General features: G+C 39.8%; 1 protein-coding gene across 6 annotated transcripts; it reads right to left on the bottom strand.

Annotated features, from left to right (window-relative positions):
- Positions 1-660: 660 nt before the first annotated feature.
- On the bottom strand, positions 661-14,007 carry pdk3a (pyruvate dehydrogenase kinase, isozyme 3a). 6 transcript variants are annotated; one of them, XR_005993381.1, is made up of 13 exons: positions 13,642-14,007; positions 10,012-10,153; positions 9,822-9,893; positions 8,310-8,494; positions 8,139-8,228; positions 6,014-6,091; positions 5,760-5,836; positions 5,529-5,630; positions 5,339-5,446; positions 5,110-5,223; positions 3,975-4,219; positions 3,568-3,697; positions 661-1,192 (listed from the first exon to the last, which is right to left on the bottom strand). XR_005993381.1 is itself a non-coding variant. In XM_041814032.1 (13 exons), exons 1-12 carry the CDS (start codon positions 13,742-13,744, stop codon positions 1,494-1,496), a joined length of 1,209 nt encoding a protein of 402 aa, XP_041669966.1. In that variant the 5' UTR covers positions 13,745-14,007; the 3' UTR covers positions 661-1,192; positions 1,479-1,493. The 6 variants fall into 6 exon arrangements, 3 of the variants coding, with proteins under 3 accessions (XP_041669966.1, XP_041669967.1, XP_041669968.1); XM_041814032.1 differs by lacking the exon at positions 3,568-3,697 and adding an exon at positions 1,479-1,510 and having other exon boundaries at positions 4,099-4,219; XR_005993380.1 differs by lacking the exon at positions 3,568-3,697.
- Between the last annotated feature and the right edge of the window lie 585 nt (positions 14,008-14,592).

Here is a 14,592-nt window from a genome sequence, read left to right on the forward strand (position 1 = left end):
TCACATGTTCCAATACTTTTGCTCACATAAGGTTCAAACAAAAGGTCCTCTCTTCTAAGTTGTGCATCAAATCCAGATGTAAATACGTGGAGATGAAAGCTGAATTTTGATCTCTTATCTCAATTGTTTTCAGTGTACAGCAAAACTAAAGGAAAGAGCCTCACTGTTCCAATACTTTCAGAGGGGAATGTAGATTAACATTTCTTGGTTTTTATCACAAAAAGCTATGTACTTTCTTCCCATGTTTTATTTATCAGTGTTTAATGGATGTTTTTGCTCTCTTGAACTCGATGTCAGCTGTAAATCAGACCCAACAAATGTGGAAATCAAGCCTTCCTCTAGGACTCTGATGATACTTGAAACATTGACTTTAACAATAACTGAAGCCCTCCAGGTGAACAGTCAGGAAAGCTGAGCATCGCCCTTATTTATTTTATTTTATTTATTACAAATGTGTGTAATAAGAGTTCTCAGGCTGCAGAAGGCCTCTCTTCCATCTCATCAATATACAAGAAATACCCCCGATGCAATGAAGAGACCTTAACATCCTGTTAATCTGCACTATATGTAAAAAAAACTTTGGGAATGTGTTTTATTTTTTAAGTTTTAACTTTCAAACCAGCTTAATATGTGAATAAATAAAAACTCTGACAGTGAGAGTTGACGGATTGCACACAGCAGCTTTTTCTTTATTGTTAGGGTTTAACAATGTTGGTTGATCTCATGCTGATACATTAGACCACTCTTCTTTGGGTAATTTGTCCTCATTCGCTCCGTCATCATGCATACAGATACATTTTTTAAGCTGGAACACAGTTACCACTCCACACTGGCTGCAAATACATAATTATTATTAATAGTTATGTACACAGTATTTCCAAAAAATACAATACTATCAGAACAGAAAGACTTCAACAGTAAAGACTGACAGCTACAGGTGATGATAGAGGCCTCTAATGCACACAGCTAGAATTGGAACAGGGAGCACAGAATATGAGGCATCTAAATGAGGCTTTCTGTTGTGTCTCAACATTAAACACAGCACTTCTTTTACAGCAGGTTTGTCTCTGAGTACCACTCAGAGAGACTGGCAGTTTTAACGAAGGCATCGGCAGTGATGAAATCTTACAGTGAGGCTGAAAATGTCGAAGGAGCTTGTCTCTCTTTCCACTCTTTTCACATCAGACTTGAGCTGAAGGAGATGAGAAAAGAATGTCACTTTGGCGCAAAGACACTCCACATCATCTGGTCCTAAAAATGGTACCCAATTTGAGCCATATTTGGGCCTTTTTTTAGTTGTGGTTGCACTGAATTTCACCTGATTGTAATTTCCCCCCTAAAACAGTTCTTACAAGAGGAGTGAAATGAATTCAGGAAAGGAAAAATGCACATGTAGAGTAAGTAAACTGCACTAAAAAAATTTCAGAATATAATTCATGTCACACAAAGTAGTACTGGCTGCCTTTAACCACATTTACCCTGTTTTATTTCCTTTATGTAGCTTGAGTTCCTATTTTAGATACAGAGAAGAACATAAGAAGATAACAAAACATTTCCAACTTTAAAGCAAAAAAATAGAGATAATGGTGCAAAAGCCTTAAACAAACATTCTTTAAAGTTCCTGTAAAGTGATTAAAAAAATCTTCATTTTAGATTTGTTGTATGACAGGCTGTTTTGTTATGAGCCACCAGGCCAAATTTCAGTCATGAAAAACATCTCTAAGTTTAGAAAATTAAGCTTCAAAATAAAAAAAGAATGAGGGAGTAATATCTGCTCTAGGGTGTTGTGGGCGTGTCTGTGGAATTAGATGAAGTCCCGCCCACTCATGAGAAATCAGGGCTCAGCTGCCTGGCTCTGTGCCAGAGCAGAGACAGAAGTTGAGGATTAAATTTACTGTTTTCTGGCACAAATCTCTCTAATAATACTTTCAATGACCCGTAGGGCACTGTGGCTGATAGTTTGGGGAAATTTACCTCATAATGAACATAAAAACAGCATGTAGCTGACTATTAACTTTCAATGAAGGCTGTGACATCAGCTGACAACAGACTGTACTTAAATGAACTGCTCTGTGATTTTTTTTTTTTTTTTAAATCGCTGTAGCATTAGGGGGACAGGGTAGTCCCCCATCAAAACTGGTGATGTCATGGGCTCAGATTTTTGCCCTACAAAATCTCAAACCAAGCCAGGAAAGAGGAGAAGAACTTTCGGATGGTCTAAATCAAAAACACAGTCACACAAAGTCCTCAGTGTTTTTATATGTTTACAGTAACCTTATTCCAACATATTTAGCGTCTTAAGACACAAACTTCAGATCTCACTTTACAGGGACTTGAACTGTTTTGTTCCCAAGTAAATTAAAAGCATATTACTTATTTTTAGTCTGTTTTTACTTGTGGTTAAAAACACAAACGTATATTTTTAAAAGCATACAAGCTTTGTTCAATCACTCAGAGGACTGTAAGGATTAGTATTAACACAACAATGCTGGCAGGAAGAAGCAATGTCCGAGCTGTTAGCGTGTCATGTATCCAGCATGGAAGGTCCCGCTTATAGTCCTCTTTAGATGCATAATGTTCATTCTTTCTGCAAGGCTTTGCACAACTCATCATGCTGGTGTTTTTGAAGCTACTTGAATGGCATGGTGGTGTTTTGTAAGCATCCTACAGATGCTGCTTTGGTCCTTTAGCAGGTGTTAATTCAGGGTGCAGAGCTGGCATGAAAGAGGGGATGTCCGATGAGGGTCAGTCCTGCTGGTCAGCTCTCTAGTTCAGGGCATTTTTAATACATAAAAGATAGAATATCATCAGAATACTCTTTATTTCTAACATCCTGCAATAATGAATCAACTTCAAGTTCTTTAAGAGCCTTCGAGGCAAATTTTACATATTAAATATCCTGTAATAATGCTTCCACACATACAAAAAACTCCTGAAATTTCCCAAAATTTCCAGGATGAGCTGCTTAGAATGCAAATAGGTTATTTTTTTTTTACCCCAGCTTCTCCTGTGTGAAGTCAGGGCCAGCCAATCTCACCATGAGCGGGAGGGAGGGGATGTTGTTATCCTGCATTCATTTTAATTTTGTAATGAATGCTTATTCATGTTTCCCGAGTACATCTAATTTCATGCAGTCCCATTTCAGTCATTCTTCTGCCTGCCCGCTGAGACCCTTCCTCTCAAATCCACAGTCCCACTTTGAAGGGCAACTCATGAAGTCTTCAGGGACAACCTTCCTGAAATTCTCTTGAAATTTTCAGAGGTGCATGTGTGAAAATAGTTCCAAGAAGTAAGGCTTTCTCTCTCTGACATAAACTGGAAAACGTGGCTTCTAGATCTTTAAAAATAAGTTCTACTCTTGATGCAGTGCATCTCATAATTATTCCACAAGAGCTATAATTTTCTGTCATCTACTGGAAATGTTTTTCCCAGGCTTAAACAAAGTCTAACCCAAACAAGTCTTTACTATGCCAATGGCACACTGGCCTAATTGTGCGTTCTGTTTCGAGTGTCTCCCAATGGAAGGGAATGAATCCTCCTCTTCGCCCGGTTTGCACTGAAACTCACCCCACTCTGACTCAGCTTGTGTTGAAACAGAATACAAGCCCCCTCTGCGACTGAAAAAGACTCTCAATCAGCAGTGCACAGCTTATTCAGCCACAGGGAGCAGCAGCCTAGTCATCAAAGAGGAGCCAGGCTGAACGGTGCATGAGACAGAGGGAGGGGGAATGGTGATGAAGTGAATAGAGGAGAAAATTAAGTCAGCTTCAGCACAGAGTCACACATCATCTAATGAAATGACAGAAAGGATCTCTAATTTTTAACTCCATCCTGGGAGAGCCAGTGGTAATGCATCGACAGTAAAAGCTATGCTGATGAATGTTATTGCCATTGGGTACAAATATAAGTCAAGGTCATGCATCTTTAACCACTGGAATGTAAAAAACAAGTCTGATCCCAAACTGAGCATTTACCCAAGGGCAACATTTCATCCAACATGCTCTGGGCAAGAGAGTGAGCTTTTCAGGGCTCCCAGCCAAGGGTCGGCAGGCTAGCAGGCCAGGCAGAGTTATCTGTTGGCTTTGTATTTGGACTTGCTGGCATCACGTGGCTCTTTGCTGGGGTTGCTCCAGTCGTCCGCCTCAGGGCTTGTCTTGTAATGCCGCCATGCTGACTTGTTGAAGACAGGCAGGCGCTCAAAGGACTCACTGGACAAGGCCTTTGAAGAGAAGGACAAAATAGAAGAGTCAGTTTGAAAGGATAAATAAAATTGAGATAACAGTAAATACAACTCTGAGGTGATTAGCTTAGCATTGCATTAGAGCTAGCAGTAAAAGCTAGCTGGCAATGACACTTCTAAATAAAAGTAGGTTTTAGAGAAGCTGGTAGCTTGCTGTTCCCCCATCACTTTCAGTCATTATACTAAGCTAAGCTATAGGGGTGTAGTGATCCATCCATGTGTACTGATACATCGACTGGTTGATTAATTATCAAATCAGGTTGAAAGTCAAAAGATCATTCTACACTGTCATCTTTAAGCTACGCTTTTATTTTGAAATCCCTCCCTCACCCCTGGGTGCCCTCAGGTTCAGTTGGCAGTCCCTGCTTGAAAGAAAGTTCCACCCTCCTCTCCTGATCAGGGGAGCTCAATCCATTCAGCCACATCACTTTCCTGAGAGGGGTGCGGTCAGGGGCGGGGTCAGACAGCTCATTAACATTTAAAGCTACAGACACAGAAACAGCTCATTCTGAGCAGGGCTCAAACAGAGGGTTTTTTAGTCATGTAAAAATCCGATACTGGAGTGATTTTTCAGCAACAAACTTTACAGGCATGTTTTGGGGATCTCTGAGACTAATATAAACTTGTCTTAAAGGGGTAAAATACACAACTTTTTAAGATTTAATCTAAATCTTAATAAATTACTCAGCCTTACTTCCCAGACAAGCGACACTGATATTAAATTTCCATCAAATTCTTAGTTAAAAAAAGGATCAGGCTTATTTTTCCAAATGTTGAGAAGCCCTTTAAACTCATAACCTCAGAGTACTGAGTCTTTGAGGGTCGAAAAATGATAACAACTTGTTCCAGATCTGAACAGCTCACTTTACCTTTAGATAGATGACAGCATCAGTGCCCACACCCTCCATGGAGTAGAGTTTCAGATCTCCCTGGAAGTATCGGGCATACAGCCTAGAAATGGGCAAACCGTAGCCAAAACCAGCCTGGGTGGCGACACAGAGTGGCAGAATTCAATTTCCCAGCTGTCACACCATACATAAATACAATTTTCACCATGGTCAATGCTGATTAGGTTGTACATGTGTGTTTGTAGTTTACCAGTGGGACGGCTCCTGGCTCCAGGCTCGGTGTCGGGGCGGTGGAGTACATGTAGTTAAAGAGACGGTCAATCTTCCTCAGAGGAACTCCTCCTCCTCTGTCGCTGATCTGAGAGAAAAGACATGAAATAGTAAGAAAAACTCAACCTTCTTGTTTAAGCACACAAATATTTGGGTTTGTATTTCTTTACCTTTATTGACAGATCCTCTTTCCCCAGAGTGACTTTGGCCTTCACTGGAGGTAATCCCTCTTGACTGTTTTCATGAAGCTCCACAGTGGCTCTCATTGAGTTCTACAAACACAGATGCACTTCATAAACCAAGCTTAACACAACAATCGTAAGGAATTAAAGTAACATTGCAATTTAATTACAGTAAAGTGGACAGATAGAAAACAGACTGGGATTCTGCCCCTTACTCACCTTAAAGAGCTCAAACAGCATGTGGAAGAGATGGGAGGGCACATACACCACTTGGATGGGCTTTTTAGGGGCCTTCACTGGAAGAATAAAGGAGTGTGAGGAGAGAAGACAAAGCAGTGTTGCTTTAAGGTTAATGATATGGTGAACATTATAATCAGAGGACTAAATCTGGTTCTTAAGCAGCACTGAGAGGCTATTTCCTATGTTTGAATTACAGGGAGAAATGGTTGAACAAAATAAATAAAATCTCTCACTGTTAAACTCTTCAATCTTCAGCTCTGGAGCTGCCAAGTAGTACTTCTCACACAACATCTTGGCTGTGTCGTAGGCATCTAGAGGAAAACAAGGAGTGAAAACAACATGAATCAGGGTAAAATGAGCAGAATATGTTGATTGTTTGTGTTTGGATTCCTGTTACTGCTCACTAACGTAGCTTATGTTTCTCACTGTGTCATTCTAAGTACAGCGCTGGATCAACAATACTGAAATTCCATTCAAAAAACACTATCAGAGCACACTGGCCGTTTCGCACGTATGAACTCTTGGAAGAAGTATGCAAATACTGAGGGAAAAATTCAAATATTTTGTCATGGTTATCAAGAATACAGTTCTGGAAAAAAGTAGAAGACTGCCAAAATCTTCTTCTCTAATTCTATTATTTATAGATTTTTCTTAAAATACTGTACAAAACATGTCCCCCAATTTCCCAACTTCCAAAAAAAATTTTCCCATCTAAGTATTTTACCTGTGGAAAAAAAGATAGCTGCTTTAGAGAGCAACTACAATCAATGCCTGGAGGTTACAGTACCTATAAAAAGTATTCAGCCCCTTGGATGTTTTACCCTTTTGTTGCCTTTATAAATCAATCATGGTCAATAGAACTTGGCTCTTTTGACAAAAAAAGACATCTTTAATGTCAGAGTGAGCAGAGATTTATACAAAATTATAGCAATATGTCATGTAAAATACGTGACTTCATAAATATTCACCCCTTCAAGTCAGTATTTAGTAGATGCACTCACACGAGTCCAGCCACAAATTCTCTCTTGGACTGAGGTCTGGGCTTTGGCTCAGCCACTCCCGAACATTCACCTTGTTCTTTACAAATCATATCTGTGTAGTTTTCTTGCAGACTGAATAATATTGTCCTCCGGTTTTTTACCCTCTATCTTTGTAAGCCTTCCAGGGCCAGCTGCCAAGAAGCATCCCCACAGCATGATGCTGCCACCACCGTGCTTCACAGTGAGGATGTGCAGTGTTTGGTGTCTTGTCTGATGACCAAAAAGCTCCATTCTGATATCATCAGACCAAATAACTTTCTTCCTCTTGACCATGGAGTCTCCCATATGCCTTTTGGTGAACTGTAGTCCAGATTTAAACTGAGTTTTCTTCAACAGTGGCGTTCTCTTTGCCACTCTCCCATAAAGCTTTGACTGGTGAAGAACCCGGCCAACAGTTGTTGTCTGCAGAGTCGCTCCCATCTCAGCTGCTGAAACTTGGAACTCATTCAGCGTAGTCATAGGTGTCTTGGTGACCTCTCTCACTACTCTGCACAGTCACTCAGTTTATAAGGACAGCCTGATCTAGGCAGATTTACACATGTGCCATATTACTTCATTTCTTGATGATGGATTTAACTGAAATCCAGCCGATGTTCAGAGCCTTGGAAATTGTTTTATATCCATCCCCTGAATCATACTTTTCAATAACCATTTCTTGGAGTTGCTTGGAGTGTTCTTTTGTGTTTGTGGTGTAATGGTAGTCAGGAATTCTGATTAACCAGTGACTGGACCTTCCAGACAGAGATGTCTTTATACTAGAATCACTTCAGACACATTCACTGCACTCTGGTGATCCCCATTTCCCTTATAGTGAAACTTCATTCTACTCCAGGTACAACACAATGAAGGACTTGATGATCACTTGAGAAGTCATTAATGATTTTTATAAATCAATAATGGTCAATGTAAAACCAAAGTGGCTTTTTTTTATAAAATAAGTCAATTAAATTAAAATATGTAATATAAAATAAGTGCATTAATATCCACTCTTTTTAAATCGACTGACCTAGTTCAACAGAGGTCCATACATTTGGTGCTAGGCTTTCACACATGCAGAGATGCCAATTCAAGGAACTGTTACAACTCTGTTGTTAAAACTGAAAACTGTGATTGTTGCATTATTGGCAGTGAGACACTGAATCATTTAGTTATTTTAACCAGTTGTCATTTCTTGTAAAAACAAAGGCTTGATGATAATTCTTTATCTGGAAGTTGGGAAAACAAAATCTTCCTTTCATTCAAACACAGACCTTTAGAACCAGATAAGATCATATCTTCAATGGCCCGCTTCCAGAGCATTAGAAATACTTTAACTCACCATTGACGACTTCTGCTACACTGCAGGTTGGATCAATACTGCCTATGTGTTTTGGAAGTGCAGGGTTGGTGTCGTTACCAAACAGCAGAGCTGCACAAAAAGACAGAAAAGTCCGTCAAGATGGCCCGACAGACGTCATGTTTGTGACCAGAATGGAATTTTGAGACTCACTGTGCTGGTTGATGAGCATACGGAAGGAGATGCGGTTGGTGTAGAAGCGGTCGAGGAAATACTGGATGTTGCTGCTGATGAAAGGGTCGAAGCCAAACTTCTCCTTGTACTCGATGACTCCCTGAGCCATGGTGGGAACCACATCATTGTGACGGTTACGGATCTCAATCAAGAGATCTAGAAAACTAAAAGATTAGAAAATGTCATTAGCTAGGAAATTAATCTACTTATGAATGTTACATCAGTGCCATCTTGGAATAATCAGCAAGGTTGTTGCCGAGTAAATCTCTTGCTCAAACAATTTTCTGCATTTGAAGAGTGATTTATAAATCAGGATTCTTTATTCTCTGATCTATCCTTAAAGGGGACATATTTTACACTTTTAAGACAAGTTAATATTGCTCTCAGAGGTGCCCAAAACATGCCTGTGAAGTTTGTTGCTGAAAAAAAACACTCCAGTATTGGATTTTTGCATGTCTAAAAGCTCTTCTGTTTCAGCCCTGCTCAGAATGAGCTGTTTCTGTGTCTGTGGCTTTAAATACTAATGAGCTGTCTGACTCCGCCCCTCTCAGGAAAGTGATGTGGCCAAATAGATGTGAGCCTCCTCTCTAGTGGCAGCTGAGAGGAGGATCAGGAGAGGAGGGCAGAACTTTCCTCCAAGTGGGGAGAGCCAATCAAACCTGGGGGAGGGGCTAACTCCCCACATGACATCATGAGGGGAAAATCTGAGAACAGCTTGTTTCAGAACACATTTTTTGAAAGGTGGGGAAAAAGAGAGGGTGGGGTTGGGGGTTGGATTTTTCTGGTACTTGAGGGGATTGTGGACAGACCAGGGGCACATGTTTTTGTTAGAAAAGCCTAAAAAAATAGTATTTTGTAAAATATGTGACCTTTAAAGGTAAGATTGGCTTAAAGCTCTTTCAAGGAACTTTCTGTCTAAATTCTGTGTCTTAAATGTCAATCTTTGTTGTTAATGTCTAATTTCCAACTTGAAACTAATCTTTGGTTTGCAAAAATTCATTAGACTTTTTGGCAGTGTGCAGCTAATCCTCTCTACTTACCCCAGAGCAGGGGTGACAGGCATATAAAAGGCACAATGTATCTTCTCTGTTATGATCCTGTTGGCTTTTTTAAGTCATAAAGGGAAAATTTATTACAGTTAGCCTGTTTCATAACCAGATATTAACTCATCATAAGAGCTTTAATATCAGTGTTTTTTAATTTCCAGTGAACTGAACTATTCTTGGAACTGTGCTCTGTAAACACACTGTCTTATCCAGACTCCTGTCTGTGTTTATCCTTCATGTATGACTGTTTATCACACAGGCATTGTTATAGTATAAATATACACTTAACTGAGTCTGCAGATCTGTGTGCACTAAGCCAATAAGCTGCAGCAGAACAGCATATATAAATACACTGTGTATGAAAGTTGGTTGCCTGACAATGCTGTAATCATGATAACTTTATTGCATTATGTCTATGAATCATTTATTGAGGTGATCCACTCACTCATTCAGAGCGTGAGGATCCTCTGGCTTTCTGTTTTCATAATCCAGCAGCTCCACAAAGCTTTGCATGTACCTAATAACGGAAACACAGGTCAAAAGGCAACTTTTATACACTTGTAATCATAGCATCCGTGTCAATTCTTATCTCCCAGCAGTCATAAAAAGTATTACATACTGGGAAAGTGCCTCACCATTTCTGCACCAGTCTGACAGACGGCTGGCTGAGCAGGTTGTCAGGTAGCAGGTTGACCTCCCTCATGGTGTTAGCAAGCCGCACTGGCAGCTCCTTACGCAGGAACATGTAGGATGTTTTCTCGCAGGCATTGTCCCTGCCTAGAAGAAGAAAAAAGGGAGTTAATAAAGCTGCAGCTATGCCCACTTCCTGATGTCTTTTCATTGCATATTTGTCATACTTCAATGCTACTTATCAACAAATGAATTTTAACATTATACAAAGATAACCCAAGTAAATACAAAATGCAGTTTTAAATGATGATTTCATTTATTAAGAGGAAAAAGCCATTCGAACCTACCTGGCCCTATGTGAAAAAGTCATTGCCTCTTTAAACCTAACAACTGGTTATGCCATCCTTGGTGGCAACAACTGCAAATCTGCACTGGCAGTGAGTCTTTGACGTCACCGTGGAGGAATTTTGGCCCACTCTTCTTTGTAGATTTGTTTTAATTCAGCAATATTGGAGGACACAGCACGTACAGCCTGTTTAAGGCCATGCCCCAGCATCTCAATCAGATTTAAGTCCAGACTTTAACTAGGCCACTCCAAAACCTTCATTTTAATTATTTAAGCCATTCAGATGTGGACTTGCTGGTGTGTTTCTGATCAGTGGCCTGCTGCATAACCCAAATGTGTTTGAGCTGAACCCCTTAAAGCCTGTTGTATCATATTTGATACATACTTTTATGATAACTCTATCTAATCAATATGATCACAAATGACAAAGAAAAACTTCTGAATACAATCTGAAAAATGATTAAAAATGCCCTCAAGTGGATTATCAGTTACCAAAAACACCTAATGTATCAAATGAGATACAAAAAATATATATATGTTAAATTTTATGGAAATTCAGATTTTTTAAAATTTCAATAGAAAGTGAAATAAACATTTCGGTTCCAATAAATTAGAATTTTCTAGCTATAGTTTCTGTTTTCAGGCTTTAAGGGGTTAAGGTCATGAGCTGATGGCCAGACATTCTTCAGGTTTTTCTGGAAGACAGCAGAATTCATGGTTTCACCAATTACAGCAAGTCTTCCAGGTCCTGAAACAGCAAAGCAGCCCCAGACCATCACACTGCCCCCATGTTTGACTGTTGGTATGATGTTCTCTGTACGAAATGCTGCGTTATTTTTACAGCAGATGTAACAGGCCGCACACCTACCAAAAAGTTCAAGTTTTGTCTGTCAGTCCACAGAAAATTTCTCCAAAAGTCTTTTGGATCATCAAGATGTTTCTTGGCAAATGTGAGACGAGCCTTTGTGTTCTTTTTGTCAGTAGTGGTTTTGGCCTTGGAACTCTCCCATGGATGCCATTTTTGCTCAGTCTCTTTATTGTTGAATCATGAACATTGAATTTAACAGAGTCAAGTGAGGCCTGCAGTTCTTTTGATGTCATTCAGGGGCCTCTTAGACCTCCTGGATAAGTTGTTGTTGCTCTCTTGGAGTAATTTTGGTAGGCCAGCCATGCCTGGGAAGGTTCACCACTGCTCCAAGTTTTATTTCATTTGTGGATAATGGCTCTGACTGTGGTTTGCTGGAGTCCCAAAGCCTTCAATAAAGACTAGAAGGCAATAACTTTGTTTCTCACCTGCTCTTGAATGTCTTTCCATTATGGCATGAAGTGTTGCCTTTTGAGATCTTCTAGCCTAATTCATTATTTTTTCTGACAGGGTCTATTTAAGGGATTTCTTGATTCAGCAGGTCTGGCGGTAATCAGGCCTGGGTATGACCAGCGAAATCGAACTAAGATTTCCCCAAAAAAGTGTTTCACACAGTTAATTCATGATTTAACAAGGGAGATGATTACTTTTTCACATAGGGCCAGGTAGGTTCGGGTGACTTTTTTCCCTAGAAAAGTGAAGTTGTCATTTAAAAACTGCATTATGTATTTATTTGGGTTATCTTTGTCTAATATGAAAATTTGCTTGAATACCTGAAACATTTAAGTGTAACAAATATGCCAAAATAATGAAGAAAGGGGTAATTGCTTTCAACAGCACTGTACATGAAAACTTTCTCTCTGGGACCAGCAGCCACACCTCTGTAGCATGATTTACTTCTAAAACAGACTGAATAGCCCCAAACTGTTATCATTATCAACCATACAACATTCCTACAAATCAGACAGTATTAATGTCAAATAAAAAAAAAAAGATTTAATCCTTGAATTCATGAACCAAAGTGCCTATTAGGGAGGGTAAACAAGTAAGCCAGAGCTAAAATGCTGGCTGAGGTTGGGAGCTGTAAACAGTTTCAACCTTTAACATGATACTTTCAACTGGCTTGGACTGTATTAGCTGTCCGCCAGCACTAGCTTATGAAAGGAAATCATAAATTGAATCACGCAGTGGAGAGGAGGAGTCATGAAAAGGTTGGGGGATTTGTTTCACATCTAAACAGGAAAATCTGAATCACAGCAAAGTAATAACCCCTGTCTCGTGAGTGACTTTGCATTTTTTGGCCCTTTTGGATGACCAAAATATAATTACCACTGTCTATAAATACAGCTGCCTTTTAAATGTGCACGCTAGGACTCACTTAGGAGCAGATGAAGACTATTAAACCTTTAGCAATGAAAACTACTAAACACAAAGTTGGTGGAAAATCCTTTCAAGTTCTTCCAGATGCAAAACGGGAACAAAGGTAAATATTATCAACTCAAACAATGCAGAGGAACAATTGCAGCAAAATTGCAGGAAATGTCCCATCATGTCTGCTCAAAGGCAAGGCTTCCCCTGATTCAGCTAAGTGAAAAGACCAGACATTAGCTATAAAACTGGGTAGTGAAACCAATAAACACTGAGTCAGCCCTGAAGGAAGACGCACTCCCTGCAGCTCTGCTCCATGATGTCTCAGTTGTTCCCCTCTGATGATGGTCTGTCCTACTGCTCCAATGACATGAACGGTTTCTGTTTTCAAGTGTTGCACGTTCACAGTGCTACACATCCAATCCACAGCTGGGAGAAAGCATTGCATAACACTGATGACTCGTGTTTTAATCACAGATGGATTAGGAAAGACTTGAGTGTGGCTGTCATGTTGCTTATTAATTCTTACTTGTTAAACTGTCTAGCACAGCTATTGACTGTTCAAGAAGGGGAAAACCTGACTCATTCACCTTTTGTCTGCCACTTCACAACAATGACTAACGATTATTGAAATCAAGCTGGACAGATGAATTAAACTTGTTGCACATTAAAACACATGTTCAGGACAGTGATTTTTCCAATAGGGGGCCCTGACCCTCTAGAGGAGGCCCACTTTGGGCATTGGCGTCTATCCTGTTATTCCAGCTGAAATCAAAATACCTGCATGCATCAAACACATGGTCAACAAACCTGCAATGACATACAGTCATGAGCATGTGTGGTACAGTGCGTGCTGCTATGGCTGGGTTCCTCCAAGTAAACACCACATTCAAATATATAATCAGAACAAGGTGTAATGTTTCAGGTAGCTCTAAGACGTCTATCACTACTAAAACAGCCCCAACGCTGACTAAAATAAACTCAAAATAGTGATCAAATAATTAATAACAAGTCACAAAGGCCCCTGGTTGACAGGAGAGCCTTGTTGCTTCTTACCAAAATCCAGAAACTGCTTAATGGAGAGCGGTGATGGTGAAAATCTCGAGTAATACTCGATTTTGGGGTTCGTGTTTTTCAGCAACGACGCAAAGATCCTCATTTTGAAAGTTTTAATAGCGATGTCAGGACATGAACGTGAGAATGAGACTCAATGAAAACACAACCATTCCTCTTTCCGGTTATGTTGACAGTCACACGGACAGTCCTCCTCTCTCCTCCACGGATACATTTGTCCCAACCCGCTCTCCTCCGGTGGATACGAAGCGAAGAGATGAAGAAATGTCCGCAAATTTACATGATGAGATGTTCACAATATGTGCCCAAGAAGGCTTCCTGTAACTACATCGTTGGGGGCTCGGACCAGCTCAGAAATATCAAGCTAGTCTTGACAAATTGATTATTTCCGGTTGCAAATTTCAAAATAAAACCGCAGATTAACGACTTTGCTTTTGGGCTTTCTTACAGCAGGGAAAAAATTGAACCGATTTTTAGAAAGAGAAATCAGTTAAAGTTCTAATCACTTTCAGTGCAATCACTGCATTTCAATTGTAAATAAGAGGCAGAAGTTAGGTAAAAGCATCAAATTATAATTTGATTTTCCAAAAAAGTTCCAGAACAGGACCCCTGACCCAAACAGTGATATTCAAGCCAATCGAAATCCCAAAAAGTTTTCATATCAGGAGAATTATAGTTACATATATCCCTTCAGACATACTGAAATAATGAAGCTGTGGATTACTGTGTGTGAAGTACATGAGATAGTATAATTAGTTAAGTACAAATGGCAAATGCACCAATAGTGACTTACACTTATTTTCAAAGTTACACCTGGCCTAGAGTTGTGTGAAAATGTTTTGATATTTAGGTTTGGTGAGTAATGACGCTCCTGTAAGAGCTGATGAGCATTTCCTGATTGAGCATTCAGTGTTTATATTCACATTTGGACGT

Source organism: Cheilinus undulatus, linkage group 19 (genome assembly GCF_018320785.1).
Source record: "Cheilinus undulatus linkage group 19, ASM1832078v1, whole genome shotgun sequence".
Classification (NCBI taxonomy): Eukaryota; Metazoa; Chordata; class Actinopteri; order Labriformes; family Labridae; genus Cheilinus; species Cheilinus undulatus.